The 26,873-nt window shown below is 43.9% G+C and overlaps 1 protein-coding gene across 1 annotated transcript in view; it reads right to left on the reverse strand.

Moving 5' to 3' along the window:
* Positions 1–944: 944 nt before the first annotated feature.
* Positions 945–26,873, reverse strand: part of PTK7 (protein tyrosine kinase 7 (inactive)) — an 84,758-nt gene continuing 58,829 nt past the window's right edge. The window contains exons 4-21 of the mRNA XM_056853389.1: positions 24,772–24,874; positions 24,113–24,303; positions 22,852–22,999; positions 22,270–22,400; positions 21,709–21,975; positions 21,172–21,305; positions 18,891–19,026; positions 18,523–18,642; positions 18,090–18,239; positions 17,141–17,291; positions 13,900–14,027; positions 10,765–10,968; positions 7,730–7,885; positions 6,320–6,552; positions 5,045–5,125; positions 3,827–3,978; positions 3,546–3,724; positions 945–1,279 (exon numbers count right to left, since the gene is read on the reverse strand). Of these exons, the coding sequence (XP_056709367.1) occupies positions 1,119–1,279; positions 3,546–3,724; positions 3,827–3,978; positions 5,045–5,125; positions 6,320–6,552; positions 7,730–7,885; positions 10,765–10,968; positions 13,900–14,027; positions 17,141–17,291; positions 18,090–18,239; positions 18,523–18,642; positions 18,891–19,026; positions 21,172–21,305; positions 21,709–21,975; positions 22,270–22,400; positions 22,852–22,999; positions 24,113–24,303; positions 24,772–24,874 (2,825 nt within the window). The 3' untranslated portion in view covers positions 945–1,118. The remainder of the gene's footprint in view (positions 1,280–3,545; positions 3,725–3,826; positions 3,979–5,044; positions 5,126–6,319; positions 6,553–7,729; positions 7,886–10,764; positions 10,969–13,899; positions 14,028–17,140; positions 17,292–18,089; positions 18,240–18,522; positions 18,643–18,890; positions 19,027–21,171; positions 21,306–21,708; positions 21,976–22,269; positions 22,401–22,851; positions 23,000–24,112; positions 24,304–24,771; positions 24,875–26,873) is intronic.

Genomic DNA, 26,873 nt, shown 5'->3' on the forward strand with positions numbered 1-26,873 from the left:
CAGGAATGTTTTATTTTTTTAAAAAGAGAGGGACTCTTTATTGAGAGCAGCATATAAAAAAAACCTTTTGGCTGTTCTACCCTCCGCACAAGCAAACTGAAACTAAAATGACTCTAGGCTGCAATTCTTGTAATAATAATAATTATAATAATAATTAAAGAATACTAAGGCTGAGAGGTGTCAACATTTTTTTTTTAAAAAAGGAAAACAAACATTGTCCCCAAATAATTGTATAAAAAGGATAGTCAGGAAAGCAAGTGAAAATCTCCTTCATATGCCAGGCACTTAAGTTTTCTTTGCTCCTTCTGGATACGTAGGGAGGCACCAGAAAGCCTGACGGACAATACCAGGAGGAGACACGCAAGAGAACCACCTAACAAATACACAGGTTCCTCACTGACTTAAAAGAGCACGTGGTCCACTTTATAAAGGTAACTTGATGTCTTGTACAGGCCTCACTTCAAAATATCTGAGTGCCTTCTCCCTCAAACACTGTGAAACCTTGCCACAAATCAAGACTGTCAAATGAAAGGAACTCGTTTGTGCTTATTATGAAAGGCATTTTGAGATCTGAATTGGCCGGGGCCATGGCTCATTGGCAGAGCACCTGCTTCGCATGCAGAAGGTCCCCGGCATCTCCAGTTATATGTGACACAAAAGAGTCTTTGGAGAGTCACTGGCAGTCAGAGTAGACAACACGGACCTTGGCAAACCAATACTCTGACTTGGTGTAAGACTGCTTTGTGTGGATTCAGGAAGAAGAAAATGCCTGATGTGCCAAGACAGAGGAGTCCTAAAACTTGCCACAGGCCTTCATTGCCAAAGTGGTCTGTGGTGGCTTTCCAGCATCCACTGCAGCTCTTGTGTGTTAACCAGCCCCATGGATGTCGGAGGTAGAACCTGGAGGGGCACAGTCTGGTGAGGGGCAGGGGAACAGGACCTGATAAGAAGCCCCCGGTACAGGGACAATGTCCACGACTTTTGTCCGTTAGTGTAAAAACCCACAGTCCCTTTGGGGCGTGGACTTTGGGTCCCAGTGGAGAGTCTGTAACAGTCAAACGCCAAAACCACTCTCCGGCCATTCCCAGCTCTTGCAAGAGGGGCCGGCCTTTCCCTGCTCAGGCTTTGCTTTCAGACGGGCTTTCCCCAAGCATGTTGGCGATCTCGCTGAAAGAAGGGCGGTCCTTTGGGCTGGGGGCCCAACAACGCTGCATCACTTTGTAGACCTTGGAGGGGCAACCCTCTGGATGCGGAAGCTTCATCTTCCCAGTCTGTAAACCTGAAGGTGGGTAGGAGGGGAAGCAGAGGGTCAGAAACAAGGAGAGGAGACCAAGCGGCCCAGTCCTTGGTGGTGAGGATGCCCCACTGCACCTCGGCATGAAGCCTCTCAGCCACAATGCCCCCAACTTTATATCCTATGACAATTCCTACTTCGCTTCTCCTCTCGCTTCCTCCAAAGAAATATCTGCCCATATAGCAAATGCTTAGCCCACATCCTCTGGGTACAGTTCATTTCCTTTGAGCCAGTGACACGCGTAAGGAATGACTTGCAAATATTTGCAAGCAGCTACTTTCTCTTCAGCCACCCCCACTCCTAATTCTCCTTTCTTCCTCTCCAGGCTGCAAGAAAGAGCCCCGGGAACATTAAGAGACAAGCAAGACGTATTATAGCTCCCCCTCAGTGCTGCTTCTGGCCTGCGGAGAGAGCTGTCATGGCTGCATATGCTCCTCTCTCCAGCCTTAAGAAGCCAGGAGAGGCAGGGTACACGCATACGGCTACCGCACAACTATGTTTTCCAAGATCACAAAAGGTTTCAACATGAAACACAATGCCGGAGGATGGAGGGCTAATCATTGATAGGAAACAGCTACAGTACAGTGAGGTACACTTGCAAGCATCAGTATACATGCATTTGTTGACTCTGTTCAGCTACCATTTGTTGACACTGTTCAGGTATCTGTTTCGCCGCACAGGCATGATGCTTGTGTTAAAAAGCTTCATGCAGAGCAGCAATTTTAAACCACTTCAGTCAGTGGCTGTGAGAGTGACAGTTATCTGTGATTGCTTAATTCAGAACACCATAACTGTGACAGTGAGTAGCCTTAAATTTTATCCACCACAGAGCCATAGCATCTTGCCTCTCCCAGACATCCAGCACATTCATACGAGCAATAACATCGTCCATGCCATCTGTGGCTGTAGTCTGGCACGAGTAGGAACATTCTTTCAGAAAGAACACTGAAATGAAATTAAGCCTCCTGAAGATACACTACAAACTCATGACCATTTCACACAGCCTTCTCTGACCTTTTCTCCTTTCTTTTGTCCACCCCACACCAGAACACCCAGCACAGGCACCACAGAGATGGATCAGTTACCGACATTTGTGGTTATCACATGGTACCTTAAATTGCTTGCCAAGGCTGATAAAACAATAGTTAGCAATTGCATAGCACTTTTAGAGTGGTTGAAGTACCTCACATAGGTTATTTTGTAATCCTGTAAAGAGGTATTATTATTGCCATACTTCACATTTTGTGCTTATTTTTATGTTTTTATGTTCTGGTTTTATACTGTCTGGGCTGCCTTGAACAGATCAGTGGAGAGGCTGGAGAAAAATTTCCTATTACATAAATAAACAGGAGAAGCCGACAGAGTGTGGATTGCCTAAGGCCACCGAGTGAAGCAATGGCCATGATGAGATTCAAACCAGAAACTTTCTGACTAGCACCTCTTAGCTACTGCGCCATACCAATTATGTCCTTTCTTTCTTTTTTTAAAACAGAAAAACAGTGGCCAGCAGGAAGAACAATAAGGCCTGCTATTTGGCTCAGCTAAGCTTGCGGCTTGAGAAGAAGTAACATTCAGCATTACGTATATGTGGACTTCTGCAAATCCCAGCGTTCTAGGAGCAGAACTCAAATTCTGAACATTTTCCTAGTCTGATGTGTATTTAAATGTTTCTTGCTGCATCAAGGTACCCGAAATATATACATGTGTGTGTGTGTTTTCTTTTCAAGTGATGCAACTACAATATGCTGAGTTGTCAGCAAACTACATGATCCTGCAGACTGCTAGATTCTAAAGCTGTGTGCATACCACAATAGAAGTGCCAAAAATGTGGTTCTAAAGCTGTATCTGATAAATCTCAGCTTCCATTTCAGGCCATATTTCTAGCCCTGGAACTGGCAGACACAGGCATTTATACAGATTGCAGAATTTGATTTTGGGTAGCGCAGTTCAGACAGCCTTGTATACAAGGTATCTAAAACCAAGCAGGCTCCCAGAAACCAGTACTATATCCCATGCTTATTGTAACATCTGCATTTTTTTCTATAACCATTAAGGTGTTTTCGCTTTTTTTTTGTTTTTGTTCATCCCCTCCTCTTAAACTACTAGTCTGTCCTTTTTGGCTGCACAGCAGCCATTCTGCTGGCAAGACAGCTGAGCCCGTGGATTGCCAGATGGCACTTGCTGGTACCCGGCAGGGGTGATTCACAACTCTCTGGGCCAAGAGAATAGTAATCAGTGAGGATTCACGCACCTGCTAGCACCTCCTCATCTGCCAGTTTGGAGTACGGCATTTCCCCGAGCGTGAATATTTCCCACATGACGACCCCAAAGGACCAAACGTCAGACTTGGTGGAGAATTCATCCTCCAAGACAGCTTCAGGTGGCATCCAGCGAAGTGGAATCCAGGCTTGGTGGTAGTGATAGTATTCGCTGTTTCAAAGAGAAGTAAAGGACAATCGACTCAGCCCCAACGAGCCAAGAATTGGTGGCTTCTTTCCCAGCCAAGCAAGAGGGATCCAAAGCACTCCTTACCTGTTGTAAACATCCTTGCTGAGGCTCAGGCTAGACACTTTGACCTGCCTTTGGGCACTGACCAGACAGTTCCGAGCTGCCAGGTCTTTATGTACAAATCTGCTGTTGGAGAGATGCTCCATTCCCTGTGCCACTTGGCAGCAGAAGGATACCTGCAGAAAGAGGGCCCCCCACGTCAGTTCACATCAGATCACAGAAGACACATTAAAGCGACCCAGCCCTTCAAGCTGTTACCAGTACAGGGAAGAAAAAGGAAGGCACACATCTTGTAATTTCACAGGTGCTTATTTTGCAGGGGATATTCTTAATTTAAAAAACTGCTAAGTGACATTTAGCAAGAATTATTTGACAGGCTTGGGATTGCCAACTACCTTGAGAAACAGTACCCTGTCCCTTTAACAGAAGCTTAACGAGATGTTATTTACCTCCATGCCATGGAAAGCTTCAGCTGCCTGTTTCCACATATTAAGCCTCTATTAAAAGCCTGGACATTTTTTTCTCCAGGCCTGCTGACAACCCTAAATCAGCTACAAATATTTTTTTAAGGTTTTAATCTGCAGTGTTTGTAATGAAAGAAAAAAAAAAACCAACATGTTGCTTGCTTCTTGTTCAAACTGCACAGCTTTGCCTTTACACAAGGTTTCCCCAACCCACATCATCAGTTTCCTCCCCATACCTGCTACAGGCTGGCATCCATCTGTTTCCTCCACTGACCTCCTACACCTGGACCTTCTATAGTGTTATTCACACATCCCTCCTCCCTTGTGTAGGATCAAATGTTATTTTAACTGCATAGATGATGCCCACATGGAGGAGGAGAAGCATGGTGAGCATCTGTAAGAAGTCGTTTGTCTACATATTTAAACCACACTTCAATTGCTCCAGCAACCCTCCAAAAAGAAAGGGTCATAATTAAAATCAGCTGCTTCACGCATAGCTCTTTGTTGCAATGAGAAAACCAAACAGACCAGAGCCTAGCTCATTAGCCTAGATCAACCCATTATTCTGAGCTGTTTGAAACTAGTGACACAAAGATCAGGAGACTATAAAAGAAGAAAGGGGAGGGCTACAAAGAGAGGCTGCAGGCTGTCTGTTCCACACCAGTTCATTGTCTCTCAGAAAACCAGCTGTGTCTTGTTCTCTCCCTCACAAGCAAGAAGCTCCACTACATTTTGGGACTCAGTTCTTTCTGGGTGAACTGGTATTTTCCCACTTTACCTTCTGTTTGGTGCTGATGGGCTGGGGCTTGAGTTTCTCATCTTTAGTCCTGGAAATCCTCAGGAACTGTTTCAGGTCTCCCTACCAGGAAAGAACAGTAGCACCATTTTCAGAACCTATGCAGGGAATCCCAGGGGCTGGAAAGGAAGGCAGGCCTAAGGCAACCTGTCACTTCTCTGGTGCAACCAGGTGAGTGCAGAAGCAGTTTTAAAAAAAAAGCACTTGGTCCAGCTTCAGTATCACATCTCATCTGTACAGGCTCAGATACTATCACATTAAGCTTTGGGGCTCCCTTAATATCCACTCTGCTTTACCATATTCCCATCATTTTCTGTAACAGGATCACATGATTCTGTAACGGGATCTTCTCATCACACACACTGATCTGGAATTCAAGCTCCCTATCCCTTTCACTCAGTCAGGTTCTACTCATATACCCCAAACCAGCCACAATTTGTCCTAATGTGAATGAGCCACAAATCCGCAGGCTTCCTCCCTCCTACCCTTGCACACACAGCCAGGGCAGCCAAGAGCTGCCATGCCCCCCAAGGTATTTTCCCCAAGAACCCCCTACCTACCCTTGTAAATGGCATATGGAAATAAATCAGATTACTTGACTAGCTCCCAGGGGCCGACAAAATTTGTCCTCCTAGATCAATCCCCCCAGTGGCCCTGTACATGGCAATTAAAGGCTTCCTGGTTCAGCAATCCAATTTGAACCTCAATAATAGCAAAATGTCACTCATGACTCCACACGTGAGCTGGGGGAAGGGGACAGAAGGGAGGGAGAATGTGAGCTGAAGGATTTGAGGCTTGTTCACGTTACAATGTGTGAATGCAGCCCAAAATTTCCCCCAGCCTCCAATTTAATAGAGATTTAATGGTAAAAGCTGGCATTCCCTTCCCCCCACCCCACCCAAGACTTGGCAGTGAAAGGGTCATCTGTGACTTTGCCCCTGCATGGCATGCCCAACAGACACAGCTCTACCCAAGTTCTCTGATTTCCCCCTGGATGGTTTCAGAGGACTGCCGTATTGGTCTACAGCTAGATTCTAATCTCCAAGATGCTTCTGGACTTGAATCTACCTGATTTCCACCTGTTATCATCACAGCCTTCATCTATTCCCAGATTCCCCTAGCTAACAAGCCCGCTTTAAGAAGCAAGTATATATTGTGCTCACTAAGCAAAATAGCAGGCCAGTTTCCCCCTCACCGCCATCCTCATGTTAGGAAAAAGCTCCTGTAGAAAAGGAAGGCTCCTCGTAGACTACCTACCAGATCCACATATTCCAGAATCATGTAATGAGGCTCTGCTTCCCGGCAGAGGCCCAGGAGTCGCACCACATTGCCATGATTCAATTTGCCAAACATCTCGAACTCTCGTCTGAAGTCCAGCTGCAGCTGTTCATCCCTCGTCTGAAGGCTCTTGACTAGAACGAGCACCTCGGTGTCATCGCCTTCGATGCCTTTTGCCTTGGCCAGGAAGACCTCTCCAAACTCGCCCTTTCCTGAAAGGAAGAGGTCGATTTGTGTCTGGTTGCTGATCATAGCTAACGCAATACACAGCAGGGAGCTGCACAAATGCCATTTTTACACTTACCAAATGGTCTGAAAAGCATTTGACCTATTATTCCAAAATAATGACCAAAAATCTCTTGACCCATCAGCAAGAATGATTTCACAACAAATGGTGTATTGGTTTTTAGCATTGTTTAACTTATGGAATGAGAAACATCAAGTAGTCACGGACTAGAAAGAATAAGGCTTCGATGTAAATGCTTGCAGGCTGCCATGCTGGTTCAAAGCAAATCTGAGGGTTTGTTTTTTTGCCATCTTCTGGGCATGGAATAGGGGTCTCACTGGGGGTGTGAGGGGGAGGTAGTTGTGAATTTCCTGCATAGTCCAGGGGATTGGACTAGGTGACCCTGAAGGTCCATTCTAACTCTCATTCTATAAGCCATTTAACACCTTTCACTAGGACAAACCAAAATGACACAAAACACCATACAAGCTTTCAAAATGAATGAAATATCACATTTTTCCTCCCCTCTCCCTATTAAAACATCCAGCCTGATGAAGAGTTCTGGAGAACTCAAAAGCTTACAGACTATTTTGTATCATTTTTGTTGGTCCCAGTAATAGGTATTACATGGCTTTTGTTTTTGGATTATGTAAATGGCAGGAGTACCAGAGTACTATCCAGTGTCAAAATCTGGGGGTGTCTACGGCATAGAGTGCACGTCATCAGCTTCAGTGGATGTACCAAGTCCCACTCTAGAACCAATCAGTATGTTTACTGGCTAGTGACGTGATCTTGAAGCTAGGCGACTTGTTCTCTGAAAGAGGGAGAAGAAGACTCCATCCTCCTTAAGGAGCAGAGTCCCTAAACCCATTCAGTAACATCCTGTTTTCATATTAGCTGAAGAGGTGTGTGTGTGTGGGGGGCACCCTCTGTCCTTGGCCGAGGACTCATACTCCCTAGCATACCCAGTTAGAGAAGTGCTGATATCAAGCAACTGGCTGGGGAGGGGAATGGGGACAGGCACATTAGAGGACCTCAGAACAGACTGGGAATCTGTAGCTTACCTTAACCATACCACTATCTAGGGAGGGAAGGAGGGAGGCAGCAAGTTTGCACTCACTGGCATGCAAGCTTGAAGTAGAATTGTTGCTTTTACAGCATACCTAAGGTGGTGATTGTCTGCAAACTGGAGCGCGGAAAATGCATCTTATCGCTGGCACTGTGCCTCTTGCTGGCAGATGAACTGCTGCCAAGATTTGTCAAAGCCACCTCTTCTTGGATTTCAGCAGTAGTTTGCCCATTTTGCAGCAAAGTGCCCCCTAAGAAGAAAACACATCCTGCTAACACAAGAACATCCTGATGTTCATGCATCTAACCGAAAGGATTCTAAAAAATCATGGCGATGTATTATTTATTTTAAAAATTTATATCCCGCCTTCTTATACCAAAGGCATCTTTACAGAGAAAAAAAGATACAATATAATGAGACCATACAAAACCATCAACAAATCCACTGTGGCCAATAGAAGATTCTTGCTCTAAGGTAAAAAGGTAAGGTAGTCCCCTGTGCAAGGACTGGGTTTGCCAGATCAGAGTCCGCTGCTCTTAACCACAACACCATGCTGGTGGGTCTTCCCCTTCCATAAAAATTCAAAAGGTTCTTCCTGGCAGCGGGTGAATTTGAGGGCTAAATTGTCATCTGGTTTCCTTCCATTGGTTATATTTAGGCATTTATAGTATGCTTTTCTCCCCAATGGGGACACACAAAGCAATTTACAACATCATTCTCCCCTCCAGCTGGTTGACTCGTATTTTCACTTTTAGCATTTTCATACATTTTAAACCTCCCCTTCAAAGACAGTCCCACGCTGCTGCCCCACTTGTAGATTACGTTTACTGATCTGATGAAATAGATCCTCGCCTACAAAATCTCATGCTATACTATTTTCATTGAAGGACTGACTGTACAGCAACAGCTAGGTCATGGGCTTTCTCTGTGGTAGGTCTAGGCCTTTGGAATGACCTACTAGTGTGGCATAGAGGACACCCTCCCTGGTTACGTTTAGGAAGGCATACAAGAAAGTTCTATTTCAGAGGGCATTTGGAGGAGGGGCTCTCTCATCAGATTTAGGTATATGTTTTTTAAGTCTGTGCATCATTTTATCTGTTAATGGACTCTTTATGTTTTGTGTTCTGCAACTTATAGTGGCACCATTAGCTTCCAGGAGTCCAAGGCAATAAAGCAGGATGTAAATACTTAAATAAGTAAAAATAAAATAAAAGTGCCAGCAACCTCTTTGTTGCAGCAAAAATACCATAAAATGAAACCATAAAGCTATCATAATTACTCTTCTAGATTTCAGGATGATAACCAAGGACAGCAAGAGTGGATGCCATCAATAAATCATAATCTTGTGTTGCCTCTGAGAGAAACCCTAAGTGCTTCACAAATTGGCCAACTTTAATTGTGTAAGACTTGGGGTCAAGGGCAGGTACAGGGATCTTTCTTCACAAAGCGATAAGTTCGTAGAGAGCAGCCTGGCTTGGTCACTAGAGGGTGATGTTGCCACACAATTCAGGGGCTAATGTGCAGTGAACCAGAATGGACTACTTTTCCATTCCTGAAATTTGATTACCTTCTCTTGCTGTTTGGCCTATCGCTAGTGGCTCCAGATAGATACCCCTCATGGTTATTTCATAACCCTCCAGCAGTTTGACCAGAACATATCATGGTCGCTCAATGGGAGGGGCAGCAGGTAGGTACTGTTATCACTAGTGATGGACTAATAGAGTATTCTGGACAGCTCTTGCATTCTCAGGGGAGCCTACCGATTAAATTAGCCTTGAATAGATAAGGCTGGGGGTACATCATAAGCTACTTAAAGGCAGGAGGAAGCAATCTAGGAAGACAGGCAAAGAATGTGCACAAAGCCATTATTTCCTATAGTTTATTCTCAAAGATGGAGAGTACTTCAGAAAGAAGACCATTAAATTAGGACCAAGGTAATTCAAATTCTGACCTCATTTAGTTACTTCCACTTAATTTTGACCACTGCAAGTACAGATTTTGGAATGGTACGACAAGGGCAGGACCTACCTGAAGGCAACCAGCACAGGCGGGGGGAAGGGAGGAAGGACTGACTGTGAGTTACAGCCGATGCCTAAAATTGACTCAATATAAAGGTGAGTCACACTAATGGAACCACCAGTATTTCCCCCTCCTCCAGGTTTTGTTTGTTTTATGAAAAGAATGCAACAGGAAGAAATTCCTCCTGCTCCTTTAATAGGTGCACAGAAAATGAATTCCGAACAGATGCAGCATTACAAGCACACTAGAACTATTACATGTATAGAATCCCTATCTTCTGTATATGATATCCTGGGGCAAGGGCCATTATATGTTTTTTAAAAAACCCATAGTGATTCCCATGTTGCAGGCTGGAGCTACAGGTGAACCGTGGGTCTTAAAAGTCAGGTGACTACTAGAAAAATACTGAAGCTCCTTTTTGTTTAAGTCTTGGTGGTAACGTCAAGGTGTAATAAATGTGGAATGCCCTCTTAAACTGTCTATGTGCGCATGCACCCAAGCCAAAAAGTACAGACACACAGGGAGGCACTCTTAGTGGCTCCCACAGATCCAAGCAAATTTCACAAGACTACGTCATCTTTCAGAAGCACTTCAGAAGCTGGAGGCTTTGGCTGGCACTGCATGGGTGGCAGCACAGCCAAATTAAGCTTGGGATAGTATGTCTTCATTTGATTCTATTATTTATTTCATAAGCATTATTAATTTTTACTGTTCTCCCCTAGCTTTTAGAATTTTTTTTTTTGTCCTCAAGTTACAGCTGACGTATGGCGACCTTTGGTGGGTTTTTCAAGGCAAGAGACATTCGAAGGCAGTTTTCCATTACCTGCCTCCATATCACGACCCAGGTATTTCTTAGAGGTCTCCCATCCAAATACTTAACAGGGTCAACCCAGCTTTAGCTTCTGATATATGACGAGATCAGGCTAGTCTGGGCTAGCCAGGTCAGGGCAATTAGATTATGGCGCTGTATAAATAAATACATTTAAAAAGGTGTTTTGACCATTACTCCCAACAGCTCCAAAGCAATGCTTTCTCCCTCAGGTGGCTTAATCTCAAGGCGGTACCACTATGCTCCCCCTTCCTAACCAGGATCAAGATCCTACATCTTACCATTCAGACACTCCATCTCAGGCTCCTCACCCTCTGGCTGCTTCTTCAACCTCTTTGCTTTTCTCCTCTTCTTGCAGTAGAACATGAGCCCCAGCACAATGATGATGTATGCCACTGCAGCTCCGACTGAGAGCCCTATGGTCTGAATCATCTTGTACGGGGTGTGGTTGTTGGGAGAGTCGCCTCGTTCTGCAATTGGTTTGTCTGGAAGTGGGATACCAAGATTACATGAGACTGAGCACGCTACTACCTTCACAATTTAATTAAGCAACATATGGACTGCTTATGTGGAATGTTTCACTCTTTGAATGTATAGAATTAGCCTGAGGAGGGTCCTCCCCTCCTCCACCTTATTAGCTATGTTGCCACATGCTGCCTCCAGCAATGGAGTTCCTTGTTCTTGAATAATTAGGGGGGCTATAAGATTCAGGGCCACCTCGTTTAGTATCCTGACCATGTTCAACTGTAGCTGTTGGCGAGAGGCAATGTGTGGCTAAAGCATTTCAGCATTTGATCTGGCCCCCCTTCAGCAAAAACTGCATCACCCCATTCCTACCATATAGTGGAAGACAAGCCCTGTGGAAGGGGGGAATTTTCAGGGAAGCCCTTTTCAGCTAGACTGTCAAACATCATGACAAACCTCTGTTTGTCCATGGCTTGTCATCATGCTTGTATGCACACCTTCCTTAGCTGAGTGCAGCTGAAATTTTCCTGGCTCCAAAAGCCAGCCATGATATCCAAATGCAGTCGCCTGGTCAAGTTAGAGTTTGTTTCCTCCAAACTATCACACTCCGTGTGTTAAGGGAAGAGGGAAGGGGTGCACAAGCAAGAAAAATCAGTTTAATGTCCATCACAGACAGAGATTTACTGTAATGTCTGAATGTGGCTGGTATGCAGCACTGGACTGCATACTAGTTGCTTACCAGTGCTAGAAGGGTGCAGACAGAGTGGGTTTTGTCCCGTGTCAAGAGCCTGGAGGAAAAACTCTGCTTTAAGTTAGTAAGTGATGCCAAAGTGACAATGTTCGGTCTACACAGAAGGGATGATATAGAGTTCTGTAACTATGTTGATATTTGGAACAACACTATACTGATTTGACCCAAGATGACCCTGAGTATAAGACAAATCTTACACACTAAAACTTTTTATGGTACATACTTATATGCAAGTGTAAGTGGGTCCTCTGATTATCAAACTGATAATTAGGATTATTTAGGGAGCGTAAAGGGTAATTCATTTGAACTCAAAGAATTAGCTTTGTCAATATAGTAAACTGTTGAATTTATAGTTCTATTCGCTCATTACTTGATTGAACACTGGTAGAATTTACGGATGCTTGGATTCCAAGTGATGTTACGAAAGAATGGAACCAATACTGAAATAAATGTTTAATGTTGAAGCATTTGGGATAAATGAATGATGGACAAAAACATGATTAATTATTTACAAAAAATGGAAATAAGTAAACAAAGCAGAAAAAAATTCACATGGAAGGGACAGATATATTTAAAAACAAAGCATATGAAAAGTTAGAGAAATACAGAACAAAATGTTAAAAGCAAAGGATTGAAATGCTACCTAAGAAAAATTACACAGAGTGCACAGGAGACAGATTCATTTAGAGTAAATGAAAACAGAGAAGCAGACTGAAAATAAGTAGAGGACATGAATTGATTCTAAAAGAAGGCAAGAACTTTTAAAGTACTGAAAAATTGTAAGAAAGGCCTTTGGACCAAATGAAGCACTAGATAATGCTGTTGTTCATACAAAAAGGAATTCCTGAAAGTGGGAAAAGGCAATTTATTGGTGTTTGTTGAAAAACAAGTATCTCCCTGGATCAAGAATGAAGCCTCCAGGATACCATCCTGAGGTGATGTTTGGCATCAAAATCATGAACTCTTTTAAAGACTATTCAGCTATGTAGTACTAATAGTATTGCTCCTTCGTTACTTCAGTAAGTGAGCTTATCAGTGGGGAAACTGTACTCTTCAGCAGTTTAGAGCCTTTTCTTTACAATAGGAGACAAATTGCATGTATATTAATTTACTTGGAATTAGCCCTAAAGTAGGAATTCTAACACAGCTAAGTGTTCTTTAAGAAACCTAGTTATGTTTTTATATTATACTATAGAAAACCATAAAACAAAATTCAGAATTTGAAATACAAAGCTCTGTGTTGTTGTTTTTAATTATTGGACATAGCTCCTAGGACACTAATGAAAAGATCCTTAGAGAGCATGTCTACTCACAAGTCCCATTATATTCAATGGTGCTTACGCCCAGGAAAGTGTTCTTAGGATTGCAGCCTTAGCATTTGGTAATTTTTAAAAAATAATTCTTGTTCATCATTGAGGATTCCCTGCTAAGGCTCTGCCATGGAAGTCACTAGGTGACCCTGGGCCAATTATACACTCTCAGCCTACCCTACCTCACAGGATTGTTGTGAGGATAAAATGGAGGAAAGGAGACTGATGTAAGCCTCCTTGGGTCCCCACTGGGAAGAAAGGTAATGTATAAATGAAGCAAATAAATGAAAAATAAAAATTATGACTATTAACCATAACACAACTATAAGCCAACCAGTGGAAGGAGGAAAATTCACTGATATTTTGGAAAAAATAATAAGACAGGAAAAAAATAGGAGAAACAAAAGAAAAACAGAGGAAATATGTAAAAATTAAACAGAAAAAGGGGACTTGGTAGGGAAAGAAATGGGGAATCTGATCTAGATTTGTATAAATGGAAGAATAAAGATTGTTCAAGTTAATGTAAAAGGAATGAAGGAATGTTATTAAAAGGAAAAAATCTCTGGGAAATGAATTGTGCTAAATACTTGAAAATATTGTCTGTGTTAATAACTTCTATATGGGAACATGAAGGTATATACTATTATGACTGACTTAACATGCCATTCTTTTATTGAGATTTGATCCTCTCACTGAATATTGACAAAATAAATCACATTTGTCTTCCAATGTAACATACACTTATCGTATGGAACACTCGGCCCCACTACCCTCATTCAGATTTTCTTGTTAACTACACCAGTCGTTATAACAGGGTGCAGAGCCATTCCCCTAGAAGTCACTTTGCTACATTCCAGACCCAGCAGCACCACCAAACGGATGTTCCCTACCTACAACAAAGAGAAACGCGTCATGGTCCTTGATGTTGCAGCTGTTGCCAGCAATACAGGTGTACTTGCCAGAGTCTTCTGTGGTGACATCATATATTATCAGAGAGTTATTGGGCATAATCTGGATCCTGCAAGCAATGCAAAAAGAGGCTGACATCCACTCATTAACCTCAACATCACAGGACACACTGTGTCCCACAAGCAAAAAATAACTGCACTACTTGAAGGATACCTGAAGAGTACCGACTCAAGCAAGCAAGCTGAGCCACCCCACACTTGGATACTTTATCAGAGCAGGATTACATCACACAACTGAAAATCTGAGCTTTCTTCCTAGAGTGGCACAGGATGAAGAAGAAGAAGAAGAGTTGGTTTTGATATACCAACTTTCTCTACCACTTAAGGGAGAATCAAACCGGCTTACAATCACCTTCCCTTCCCCTCCCCACAACTGTCACCCTGTGCGGTAGGTGAGGCTGAGAGAGCGTGACTTGCCCAAGGTCACCCAGCTGGCTTCGTGCGTGGGAGTGGAGAAACAAATCCAGTTCACCAGATTAGCCTCCACCGCTCATGTGAAGGAGTGGGGAATCAAACCCAGTTCTCCAGATCAGAGTCCACCACTTCAAACCACCACTCTTAACCTCTACACCATGCTGGCTCTCTAAGACCCTATGCCATTGGTATCTGGAGACAGATACCTCAATCAACACATTGCAATACAAGCTGGCATCACTGAATGGTGGCATAACCTTCACACTGGGATAAATAGACTAGCCTAGGGCCAGGGACAAAGATTTAGAAGTAACAAGCAGGGGACATGTGGAATTCCACACCCACCCACATATACTGCAGGCACCATTCTCTGAGTCACCTTGTCGCAGGTCATCCTGCCTACCTACAGCACCACGGCTCATTCCCCCATACTCCCAACCTCGTTTAAGCAGCATCTCCCCCTCCCTTTTGTTCCCTCAAAATGTTGGCCAAGATTTCAAGACATAGCGTTGCAAGATCTCAGTTTCTGTAACTCAGTTTTAATTTTTTTTGAAGTCTTTTTACAAACCTGGATGCTGACGAAGGTTTGTACAAACATTTCCCTACTCTGTACCTGACTCTACTGTGGTTCCAGCTCAGAATTAGACACAAGATACAATCTCCCATAGGGTTGTTAGGTTGGCCACAGCTAGAAGGTGAGCATTTTCAGGACATTGCCCCCCATTATTTTTGATAACAGCCAGATCTCTTTGTTAGTTTTTATGGATTCTTAAGTGTTTTATCATTGTAATACACTTTGAGACCGGTTCTGCAGAAAGGCTCTAAACAAATAACACTTCACCCCTTCCTCTCCCATGCAACAATAATCTATTGCTTTGAGACATGCTCTACAAGTGTCTGCCTGATTGTTTAATCAACTCTGAATGCTGGCTAGTGCTGTGTACGCTTCACAGCAATGAAAAGATCCCTTAATTGCCAGTCCATTGTGTTTGCTTTTGCTGTGCTAGAATTCTAGAGACACACACCATAGGCTAGAAAGTGCAGTCTTCCCACACTTGGAGATCTGAAAAGCCTAGAAGAGAGCTTCCTTAAAATCACAACAAGCAACCTTTCAAATGCTACGTACTACGAGATGATCTCCCTGAAGCATGAGCTACTGAGAAAGAACTTAAAATATCTTCATTGTGGACTTGATTGCAAAATTTGCAACTAAAATTTAAATGTTAAAACACTGAACTGATGCAAAACCCAAATAGAATAGGAGGAAGCAAAGCTCCGCACGATGGTTCTGCGAACATCATCTCATAGCCCTGACTGGGGAGGATTACACAACAATTCCATGCGCTTGTTGACAGATGTTTGCCAGAAATACTGTGCTGGTTCTACCATCTTTAGCTAAGCAGTTTCATATGCTCAACATAATACAGCTCTAAAAAATTTTAATTCTGCTATTTGTAGAATTTGTGTAAAGTTAGAAATTTGTGTACACTGGCTTATTTTATAATATTTATTCTCCTTCTCACCTGCCCCTTCTGAGATTCTAGGTACCGACCACATACTTTCAGTGCTACCTGCACAGCTATTAAGGACTAGGAACTAGTTTAAGTGAAAGGTGACATTCTCCATATGCTGCATCCTGAGCCAGATACCAAATTATGTGCCACAGAGCAGTGGAATCAGTGTACATCTAGACATGCGGAAGAATTTTCTAACAGAGCGGTTCCTCAGTGGAACAGGCTTCCTCGGGAGGTGGTAAGCTCTCCTTCCCTGGAGGTTTTTAAGCAGAGGCTAGATGGCCATCTGTCAGCAATGCTGATTCTATTACCTTAAGCAAATGATGGGAGGGAGGGCATCTTGTCCATCTTCTGGGCACTGGATGTGTGGGGGGGAGGTAGTTGTGAATTTCCTGCATTGTGCGGGGGGGGGGGGGAGGGTTTGAACTAGATGACCCTGGTGGTCCCTTCCAACTCTATGATTCTATGATCTTTACACCTGCATGCTACAGGCACACTGGAAAGCAACTTCCAATACAGTCCCAAAATTCTCATCCAGAAACTTCATTTTCAGCTTTCATAAATGAGGATGAAACCTGTGAGTTACCAATAGGTTAGGGATTAGAATCTGACAAGTGGGGAACCATGAGACTTGCAGAGAGGAGGACCCCCCCACACACACACACACTCACCCAACGGGCCAGCCACTTGTCAGACAGCTAACCTGGCTGAATCACTGCCTCCTGCAGTGGCTCCTCTTCTGCCCAGCTCATGCAGTTTTTTGGTGTTTTTTTTTAAATGCCTCCCTTTATGGTTGCAGAAATATCTCTTTTGTGTGGCTATGTGCCCTGCCCACAAATTTCCGTCTAGACATGAGGAAGAATTTTCTAACAGTTAGAGAGGTTCCTTAGTGGAACAGGCTTCCTTGGAAGATGGTAAGCTCTCCTTCCTTCGAGGTTTTTAAGCAGACTAGATGTCCATCTGTCAGCAATGCTGATTCTATGACCTTAGGAAGATCATGAGAAGGAGGGCATCTTCAGGGCATAGAGTAGGGGCCACTGGGGATGTGGGAGTTGTGAATTTCCTGCATTGTGCAGTGAGTTGGACTAGATGACCCTGGTGACTTCATTAGGGTAAAAAACAGAACATGTACAACCAAGCCCCGATCCCAAACACATGCTTATGCTTGAGATACTGTCTTCAGTTAATGCAATTAAAGCAGTCTAATGGGGGTGGGGGTGGTTTGAATACATTACCTGGGTAATAATTTGTCAGGTTCAAGAATCCTGTTCTTCCCTTTCCACTGGATTTGTGGCACTGGGTCACCCTCAGCTTGGCACTGGAACATGGCTGTGTGTCCCTGATACACCGTGGTATCATCTGGCTTCAGCTTAAAACTTATGAAAACTAGAATAGACAATAAAAACCCAACTTAAGCACAGCTTATCCCCTCTTACACAGAATTCCATAAAACATGTTGCCCATGTCTGCCTTTATGGCTGGCTCCGAAGGGCAGGATACAATGGATAAGGGTCCCACGCTGAGTAGGCTGGAAAAGGACAAAACCATCACATGAATTTGCCTTTGCCCTAGTATGAAACAGGCTTATTGTTGCCCTTACAAAGTTTTCTGGGGTGCTTTCTCAGTGCTACTTCTATGCCTGGATCAGGGGTTCACTTGCAGATTTCATGGGAAAGGAACAAGGTTCTCAGCAGAGTTCAAAGGGCAGACTCATGGATACATTTCAGATTTTAATTGTAAAATAAGTGTGTAATACGCTCATATGTTGTGGTTAATGATAAGACCTCATACTTACTAAAGAAACAGATATTCACAGAGGATCACAAGGGTGCCCTTGCCCTCACTAATAAAAGACTCCTTTCTGTGGCCTCTTACCTTGGGACTCTTAGACTCAACCAGCTACAGAACTTTATCTTAGCATTTTGCTCTGTCATCCTTTGGGGAGGGGGGGGAATGTGTTAAAAACTATTCCTTGTAGCCTCCGATGGGCTCGCTTGCTGTGGATTAACACTTGGAGAAATATGCCTGTGAGATCCTTTCAATCTGAGGATGCCCTTTCCACTGCATTCTTGAGAGTTCATCAAGGAAACATTCTATTAGCTCAGAAAACTAGACCGGTCACAGAAGGACTCCACAGTTGCCAAGAACTGCCTAAAAGTACATGCTGCTTCATCTGATGCGTACCTGCCACTGTGAGTTGAACCATCGCTCTGATCTCTCCCTGTGGGTTATTGGAGGCAATGCAAGTGTAGTTGCCAGCATCGCTTCTTGTCACTCTATTAAAATGCAGGATCCCAGAATTGTGACTGACTCGTGTTGGCAGGGTGCTTCCATCTGGGAAAGGGAGCAGAGAAAGCATTGATTTTTTAAAAGGAGTTTTTACTTTTAAAAAAAGGTAGTCTGTGTACTGGACATTACAGCTTCACCCCAGGAAATGTAAAACTGTTCACAAAGGAGAGTAAAATCAAGTAAAATTCAAGTCACCTGGCTTTCTTCCCATTGCATAACTCATTGTACATGCCTAGAGAACTCTCCTTACACAATCTACATAGTGCAATAAGACAAGGCTTTGTCAAAAATCTTATGCATCCTCTACCCTCCAGCATGACTCCCTCACCGCTTTTAATCCACTGGATCGTAGGCTGTTCCAGGCCTGTGGCTGAGCAGGATACTGAGACCTCTTTATCAAACTCAACACACTGCTGGGGCTGAGGAGGAGGAGTGAACTTCAAGTTCTCTGTAACAAAGCAGAATTATCCAATCACATCCACGTATGTAAGAAGCAAATCCTGTGACAACCATTCACTCTTGAATCTCATGCAAAAGTGTCTGTTCTCTGAGGCAACGACAGGACCAAGAGCAAGTCCAATGCTTGCATACACTCTCAATTCTCCTGCCATCCTCAAGAGATGCAAATATAGATGGTGCATGCGGGGGTTAAAGGACTCAAATGCACCGATGAGATCCCTAACTGTGTTCACATACCGAGAACTTGTACACGGACTTGTGCCTCAATGCTCCCTGCTGGTGTGCTGCTCACACATTTGTACGTTGTCCCATCATACACATCCACGTTGTTAATGCGCAGTGTCCCGTTCTCGGCAATGTCAAAGCGGGAATCCTGCCAGAAATGAAAATGGGGTATAAAGGCCTTCAGGCGCCAAAGGCCCAAAAAAACACATTTCAGAGCTGGTTCTGCCAGCAGTTTACTCCCTCCGCTTGTGGTAGCCAGAACCTGTAGTTGAGCCAAATGAGTCGAAGTAGTCTTTCAACTATAATTTCCAGATCCCAAAGATGATCTGTAAATTAGTGCACCCCTGACCTGCCTCAGGAAAGAATTACGGAGGGGGGGGTTTGCCGGGGTGCCAATAAACAGCGGAGTCCTGAAATTTGACACACTGTATATCTCTAAAGACAGGACATAAAAAGCTGAAAGACTGCTTTGAAAGTGGGGGGGGGGAACCCTCTGCTTCAGACCCCAAGGCTGAGTTCAGGGAACCTTATGTGCCCCTTCTGCACCTGGCCCCTCTCCTTCCACTATCATCAAAGGTTTTAGTTGATTCTTGCCTGAAAAAAGAAACAAGACACAGTTTCCATACGTACCATACCAAAAAAAGGGGGGATTAAAAGAAAATTGCAAACGAAAGCCTGTTTAGTACGATGTCAGTTGCTTGAACTCATCTCCCTTTTGTTGTGTATTTTTTTAATAAAAGGATTTTAATTGTATAATGGGATTAAGCCAGTTGGAACCTGATATGTAAAAACCACAGGACACACTCAGCTATTAAACTGCAGGACCACACAAGGGTGGAGGGGCGGGCAGCTGACTGGAAGTCACGTCATCCACAGAATTTGGCTGCTGAAATACGTGTGCAGGCTCTTTTGTGGTATGAACAGCTCCCCTTCCTCAAATTACACACATAGAGAATATGTGAGATATACACATGGCACAATTCACAAAGACAGCAGCAACAGAAGCTCTCCCCTAGGACTGCAGACTTGGGCGAACACTCACCAACGAGTGACAGAGGCTCCTGGGTCTGGAAGACTCTGCCCCAGCTCTAATACCTTGCGTAGCTAAGCTCTTTCCACTACCACTCTTCCCTCCAATAAAAACCTCTTAGCAAGGTCTAGCTCCACATCCTTTAATAGGGCCTTTAAAGACAGAATTGTGGCAGATTTAGAGCAAAAAATGAGAGCCAGCATGGTGTAGTGGTTAAGGTGTTGGACTAGGATCTGGGAAACCCAAGTTCTAATGCCTACTCGCACCATGGAGGCTTGCTGGGTGACCTTGGGCCAGTCACACACTCTCAGCCTAGACCCTGGCAAGTATTTGGATGGGAGGCCTCCAAGGAATACCAGGGGTGTGAAGCAGAGGCAGGCACTGGCAAATCACCTCTGAATGTCTCCTTCCTTGAAAACCATACGAGGTCGCCATAGGTCAGCTGTGACTTGACCCCCCCCCCCTGAAATACAACAACATTTTTTTGGATTCCATGGAAAAAGCTGGAAAAGGCCAGAGAAAAAGGGAGACAATTTGATACAATTTGTGGCCTGAGGTTACTCACCTCATTTTAAACAAAGAGCAAGAGAATTTAAAGCTAAAAAAAGCTCTTTGCAAAGGAAGAGACTGAAGGAGAATCTAGAGATGGAGGGAAAAGAGAACATGTGCTGCTTAGACTATAGCAAAGGCCACTTAAGAACATTATGTTCATCGGATAACAACTTACTGGTGGTCCCCAGCCCTAAGAATGTGCAGCTATCCTCGACAAGAGCCAGGGCCTTTTTGGCCCTGGCTCCAGCCTGGTGGAACTCCCTCCTGAGCAACATCAGAGCCCTGCGGGACCTCAAAGAGTTCTGCAAGGCTTGTAAAACGGAGCTGTTCCACCAGGGCTACCATTGAGGACAGCCGCAATGTCATCTGTGCTGGCCTCCCTACCATCCCCCCCATGTTACTTAATTAGGTTTCTGACATATGGGGGACTGGTCTGCCTGCAATAGTTTTAGCGGTAACCAGCTGTTTGGCGCCATCTGCTGTTTTAAAATGATTATTTGTGAATGTTTTAATGATGAGTTTAGGGTTTTAAAGAATATTTATTGTGCCTGTAGGCTGTTTTTGATGTTGTTACCTGCCCTGAGCCTGGCTTTGGCCAGTGAGGGTGGGATAGGAATTGAAAATAATAAATAAATATTAAATAAATGAAGGACATTCACACCCAGTGGGCAGCCAATTCCACAGGGGACCACAAGGCCTTTCCATGCTCACCTCTGAAATAGGGATGCCATTGCGGTACCAGGTGATGGTGGGCTTCAGTGAAGCTTTGCTGAGACAGTGAAGATAGCCAGGTTTACCTTCTTCCAGTTGAACATCCTTGGGCTTTATCACCCATGTTGGTTTTGCTGAAAGGAACAGTAGATACTAACTTCAAAATGACTCAAAATGGTGGAAGACTCAAAGGCACACATCAAATGCCTGTTTGGCCCAAAGTCTTGCTCAATAGGCAGCCCAAGCCCTATAGCATCCAGTTCTCAGTCTGCTATAGAGGTCATCACTAAACATGATTTTAAAAACTCATCAAAATAACGCTGGGCTGATTAGCAGGGACCGTGCTTCGGCCTTCAGCTCCAGCATAAGGCTCATTTGTCTCCAGAGAATCAAACAGCTGTTTTCTTCTCCTGTCCACTGTGCTTGTAACTACTAGAGTGCATCCCGTCTCCCCCCTTCTATCTGTGATTTTTATTCAACAGGTAACACACAGCACACCCTCTGTCCTTTTAATTTTACACAACAGAACCTGCTTACTGGCTACTATGATGATCTGATCTTCTCTTTTTTCTCCCGCTTTGTTTGCTGCATGGCAAGTGTACAGACCCGCATCCTTTTCAACAATGCCCTCGAAGATGAGCTCCTCCGCTTCTTGCCGTACCCTGCCCGTAGTGGGGACCCGAACACCATTTCTTTCCCACCAAATACGGGGTTCAGGGACTCCCCCAGGTGCGTAGCAGACCACACGCTGCTCTGTATTGTCTATGAAAGTCTTGGGCTTGAGTGGAAGCATATCGTCAATTTCTGCGGGGGGGGGGGGAGAATACAAGTTTCGAGTTTAGAACCAAGTACAGTTTGGAAGGTGCTTGCGAGGGGGATAGGGAAACCGAGAGCCAGAGAAGCAGGCGTATGCTTCTACCTAACTTCCTGCACAAGCTTCATTTCCATTTGTGCGGTGTGCTGGTTCAGGGGAATGAAAAGAAAGAGTAACCCAACCAGCCCTGTCCCACCCAGATTTATGCCCAGGCAAGAAACTCCCAGTTCATGCCTACCGGACCTGGCAAAGCCCACGAGGCATTCTAAGACACCAGTTCATACCTGCCAGCTGAAGAGTTGCTTCCAAAACGACAGGCTTCCCTCTCTGCCCACGGCCAACACAGTTGTAGACTCCAACATAACGTGGTTTCACCTGAAGTATCAGCAAAGAGCCGTTGGGAAACATCGTTGTCCTTTGGGAGCCCAGAGAAAAGAAAAAGGTTGAGGTCAACCACTGAGCAAAGGCATGCAATAATGTTATCCATCATCATGAGGCCTCCCCCACACTGTGCTTTGTGCTGTAAACCAGTGAAAGGGCATGGGGAAGAAGAGGACAGGATCTATACAAAGTAGAGGAGATAGACCAACTTTCATATAGAAAAGACACTTGAAATTAAGAGGTGGGAAACAAATTAATTGGCCACTGACATTATTTAGCCTAATATACCATCATTTGGAACAAAGATGAGCAACCCCAGGTATCAGAAAAGCTTTCAGAATCATTCCACTAAACAGCAACACTGCAAGACATGGATCAACTGCTCTGCGTATCATGCAATATTAAAGATTCATCTCCTTGCACTGTACCTTCCCCTATTAGCATTGCCGATCAGTTAGCTTCTCGTTCTGAACGGGGCTGCTTACCTGCTCATATTGGAAATGACTTTTCCATCGAACAACCATTCCTGAATAGGTGGTGGCACTGCTGTGAACTGGCAATGGAACATGGCCTCTTCATTCCTATTGACAATCTGGTTCTCAGGAACAATTACTGGGCGAGGGAAGCTCTCATCTGTTGTGAGAGAGGGAAGCACAGGAAAATGATGATCTATCACTTGTATCCCTTTCCCCACCCCCGCAATGTATTTCTTTTCTAAAGGGACAGTTAAATGCGTAGGTAAACAAGAATATGAATGGTATGTATCTATACAGCCACCTGGCTAGAATGCAGCACTCAGGTGGGCCTTCTGGAGCTTTAGGTTCTCCTAAAGAAAAAATTAATAGCATTCTATCTGCAGTGCTACCTCGTGCGTTCACTACAGATGGTTCCAGCCTTTCCTATACGTATCTGAGAGGCTCTGCTCTTTTGCAGAGGATGGCATCGATTAGACAGCTATTTTCCTTTGACAGGCTTGCTTTGCTTTTAGGCATTAAGCTCAGCTGGCCAACATTGAATACAAAATGTTTGAAGTACCAACATATGCAGAATGCGCATCAAAAATCAGTCACTGACGTCAAAGAAAAAGAAATGCCTGCTAACTGGGAGACCTTGAGCCCATAATTAGCAAGGATGAATTGTATATTTCACCCAGAGAATAGCCTGTCATAGCCACAAGTACCGTCTTCAGACAAATTTCAAGTTGAGCCTGCAAAGAGTCATCACACTACAGTATCTTTTCAATAAGCTATAGAATAAAAAGGACCTTTCAATAAGCTATAGAATGGATAGTGGCAGAACTGCACAATGTTTCTTAAAGACTATTTGATTGTTTTTGTAATGGCACTGAATACCTCCCTTACACCCAGTCCTGCAGTGGCAATCTCTATAGAACTGCTGTTGCATGAATAGGATGGCAAAATCAGTTCAAGGTCCCATTAAGAGAGGCCTGTTTCACACGTCATGCTTGTATTACATACCTGCACAAGTACATACAGTGTTCCAAAACATATTACTTCCAATAAGGATAAAAGGAAGATTCTCGATTGGGTGTAAGTTAAAGGGAGCTACAGCCAATGTGGGAAGCATATATTTCTCTGGCATAATGTGTGAAATGGCTCCAAGCCTCTGTTGCCCTATATGTGGCCCTGGACAATGAATACTTTTCCATAACCCTTAATGGTTTCATCCTGTGCCTACTTTAAGGGATGCTGGAAACTCATCTGAGACAGCAAAACTTCCATTTACCTATGATGTTGAGAGTGAAGTTCTTGCTGCTACAAACAGAGCCAGCACTATTCTGAGCACAGCAGTAATAGATGCCGTTGTCATCTGGACCCGCACTCCTGAGAATCAGTGTTCGCTCCTTGCTGATAACTGAGTAGTTTTTATGATCATTCACAATCAAGGTGCCATCCCGATACCACTGACTCGCTGGGCTGAGAAACACAAGACAGGTTAATGGCTCTGCATGAGCATCAAGAGTTACTGTTCAAAAAGCAGCTATCAGGTTGGTCAACAAGACTAATTCTTCAACCTACCACAAAATGGGCAGTCATGGATAGTCTAATGACAAGCAATACATCTAACAGCAATCCCAGAAGGCCACAGCACAAAGTTACTTTGTACCAAGAGGAAGCAGGTAAACCACTAAGCCCCATCTGCGTACCAAATCTGCATCGTCTTTACACCCACACAGAAAATTCAGGCAGAAACAGTGCTCTGAGAAAACACATGGAATACACAGAAACACAGAGAAAACACATATACCCTCTTTAAATGTTAGGGGGATATTGTAACGCTTTCTGGTACTTAAAAACTCATTGCAGGAGGAAGATTCCAGGTGAAGGAAGAGTCAAAGAGAAACTAAGAGCAGCACCAATTACAACTGAGAAATGGCTCCTTACCGTGGGTGCCCATCAATATGGCAGCGCAATGTCACCGGTGTAGAACTCTGTATATCCTCCAATGTGGCTGGGCTCCTCAAAACAACTCCTCCTGTTTCAATCCCTTCCAAAAATAGGTGAAGGGAAGAGAGAAATATCAAAGATCACGTTGAAGCCTCCTCCTCTCTACAGAACTTTGGGAACTGAAACAATTGTGTGCCTAACACCAGATGTCAAAAATCTTTCCTGTGCACAACCTCACTTGTTCTGCACTAGAAAAGCACACCTGAGCTGTATGCTTACACAGAAAACTTACATCATTCCTGCATTTCAGTGACAATGTAAAACACTTGCTAAGCTATAACATCCACTCTAAAGCATAAAAATATTTACATGCTAAATATAGGAATGCCTACAGCTGAAGCCTCAAGTGAGCTCCGAGTGGAGGCTAAAAAGTTCCAACTTTTGTCCACTTAGTACTTGCAGGTATTGATTCAGGATATAGATTTTAAAAGGTTTCTTACAGTACTGTCAATTTTCTATCTATTTAAGGGAAATGAAGAAAGGGCCTTACAGTGACGCAACAGCTAAAATTGGCAAGTACCCTCTATGATAGGAAAATAAGCCTAAGGAGAATTCAGATCTCTATTCTGCACAATTACTGAATTATCCCTATCATGGGTGGGATGTGGGGCACACTCTGGGCTTTCATGTCAAATGCATGTATTCACAAATGCTTCAGCCACATGTAACATTTGCCAGTGTTTGGGAACATCACATGAGTCCTGCACACTGCCAAGCCTGACTTTCTACTCAGTCTGCCAGCAGTACTGGAATCTACTGTACAAGTTATTTGATCACACTTCAAGGACCATTAATGAGGGCATCAAATTCCTAATGGCTTTCAGCAGAATTCATCAGAGTTGATGACAGAGAAAGTAAAGGCAGGGATTATCAGTGTCAGGTGGAGGATTTACACCTGGGATACTAAACCCAAGCTAGCAGACCAAGCCAGGCACCCTTTCCATGCTTACACTTGTGTGTGTGTGTGCGTGTGTAAAGGGCCACCAAGTCACAACCTTGGTGGAGTTTTCAAGGCAAGTGATTAAGCAGAGGTGGTTTGCCATTGCTTTTCTCTATAGAGTCTTCCTTGGGGGTCTCTCTTCCAAGTACCAACCCACCTTAGCTTCTGAGATCTGATGAGATTGGGCTTACACTTGGCTCCTTACAAATTTCCCCTGCTTCCCTTCATTCCAGTCCCACCCTGAATCAGGCATGGATTCCTCAGCTAGCCTGAACACAGTTACAGCAGAAGGGAGGTACAAGAAGATTGTGGATCTGTTTCAGTACTCTGGTCCCTCTCAGGACTATTACTTTATCAACTGCTTTCCTAAATAACTTGCCCAAAGCTAAAGCCTGCTGCTGCAGATCACAGGTGAATATTTATTTAACTAACATCCTGCCTTTACTCTACAGAGCCCAAGGGATCATTTATAGGGTTCCAAGGAACTTTTCCATTTAGGCACTATCCAGATTCACACCAATTTAGTTTCAACAAGGCTTCAGCATCACATGCATTTTGCTTGCCTGAGACAGAACAGTGGGTTTCTCCAGTGCCCTTTCCATTCCTATGTGAGTGATTCAGAGAATATGCTCGTGTGCATGCTTATACAGAGAATGTGAGCACCAGTGAGTGCCTATGATTTGGGTGCAATAATGGCACATATATTCCAAGGGGCATATTTATGAAGTGTATATCTATAAAATATGAAACTACCTACACACCTGCTTTTGTGAGTACACAAGAAAGAGTGGGTGGGGGAACCAACAAACAATGTGATCCAGAACAAAAAAAACAAGAGGTCCCCCCCCCACCTCTTGCATACATTGTTCTGCTTGCTCTTTGACCTCTTTCTCCACAAGAAGTGAGAGGCTCTCTTTTGGGCAACTACCTGGATTTTTTCCATCATCAGCTTGTCTTCTCTTAGTAATGGCTGATGCTTAACAGACATTCCAGCAGATCATATTTTCAAACCAAAATGTCATTCCCAAACTTTATTTCATTAGGATTTGGGGTGAAAATTAAAGGTAGACACAACACGTAGTATCATCATACCTGAAAA

Source organism: Euleptes europaea, chromosome 7, assembly GCF_029931775.1.
Source record: "Euleptes europaea isolate rEulEur1 chromosome 7, rEulEur1.hap1, whole genome shotgun sequence".
Taxonomy (NCBI): Eukaryota; Metazoa; Chordata; class Lepidosauria; order Squamata; family Sphaerodactylidae; genus Euleptes; species Euleptes europaea.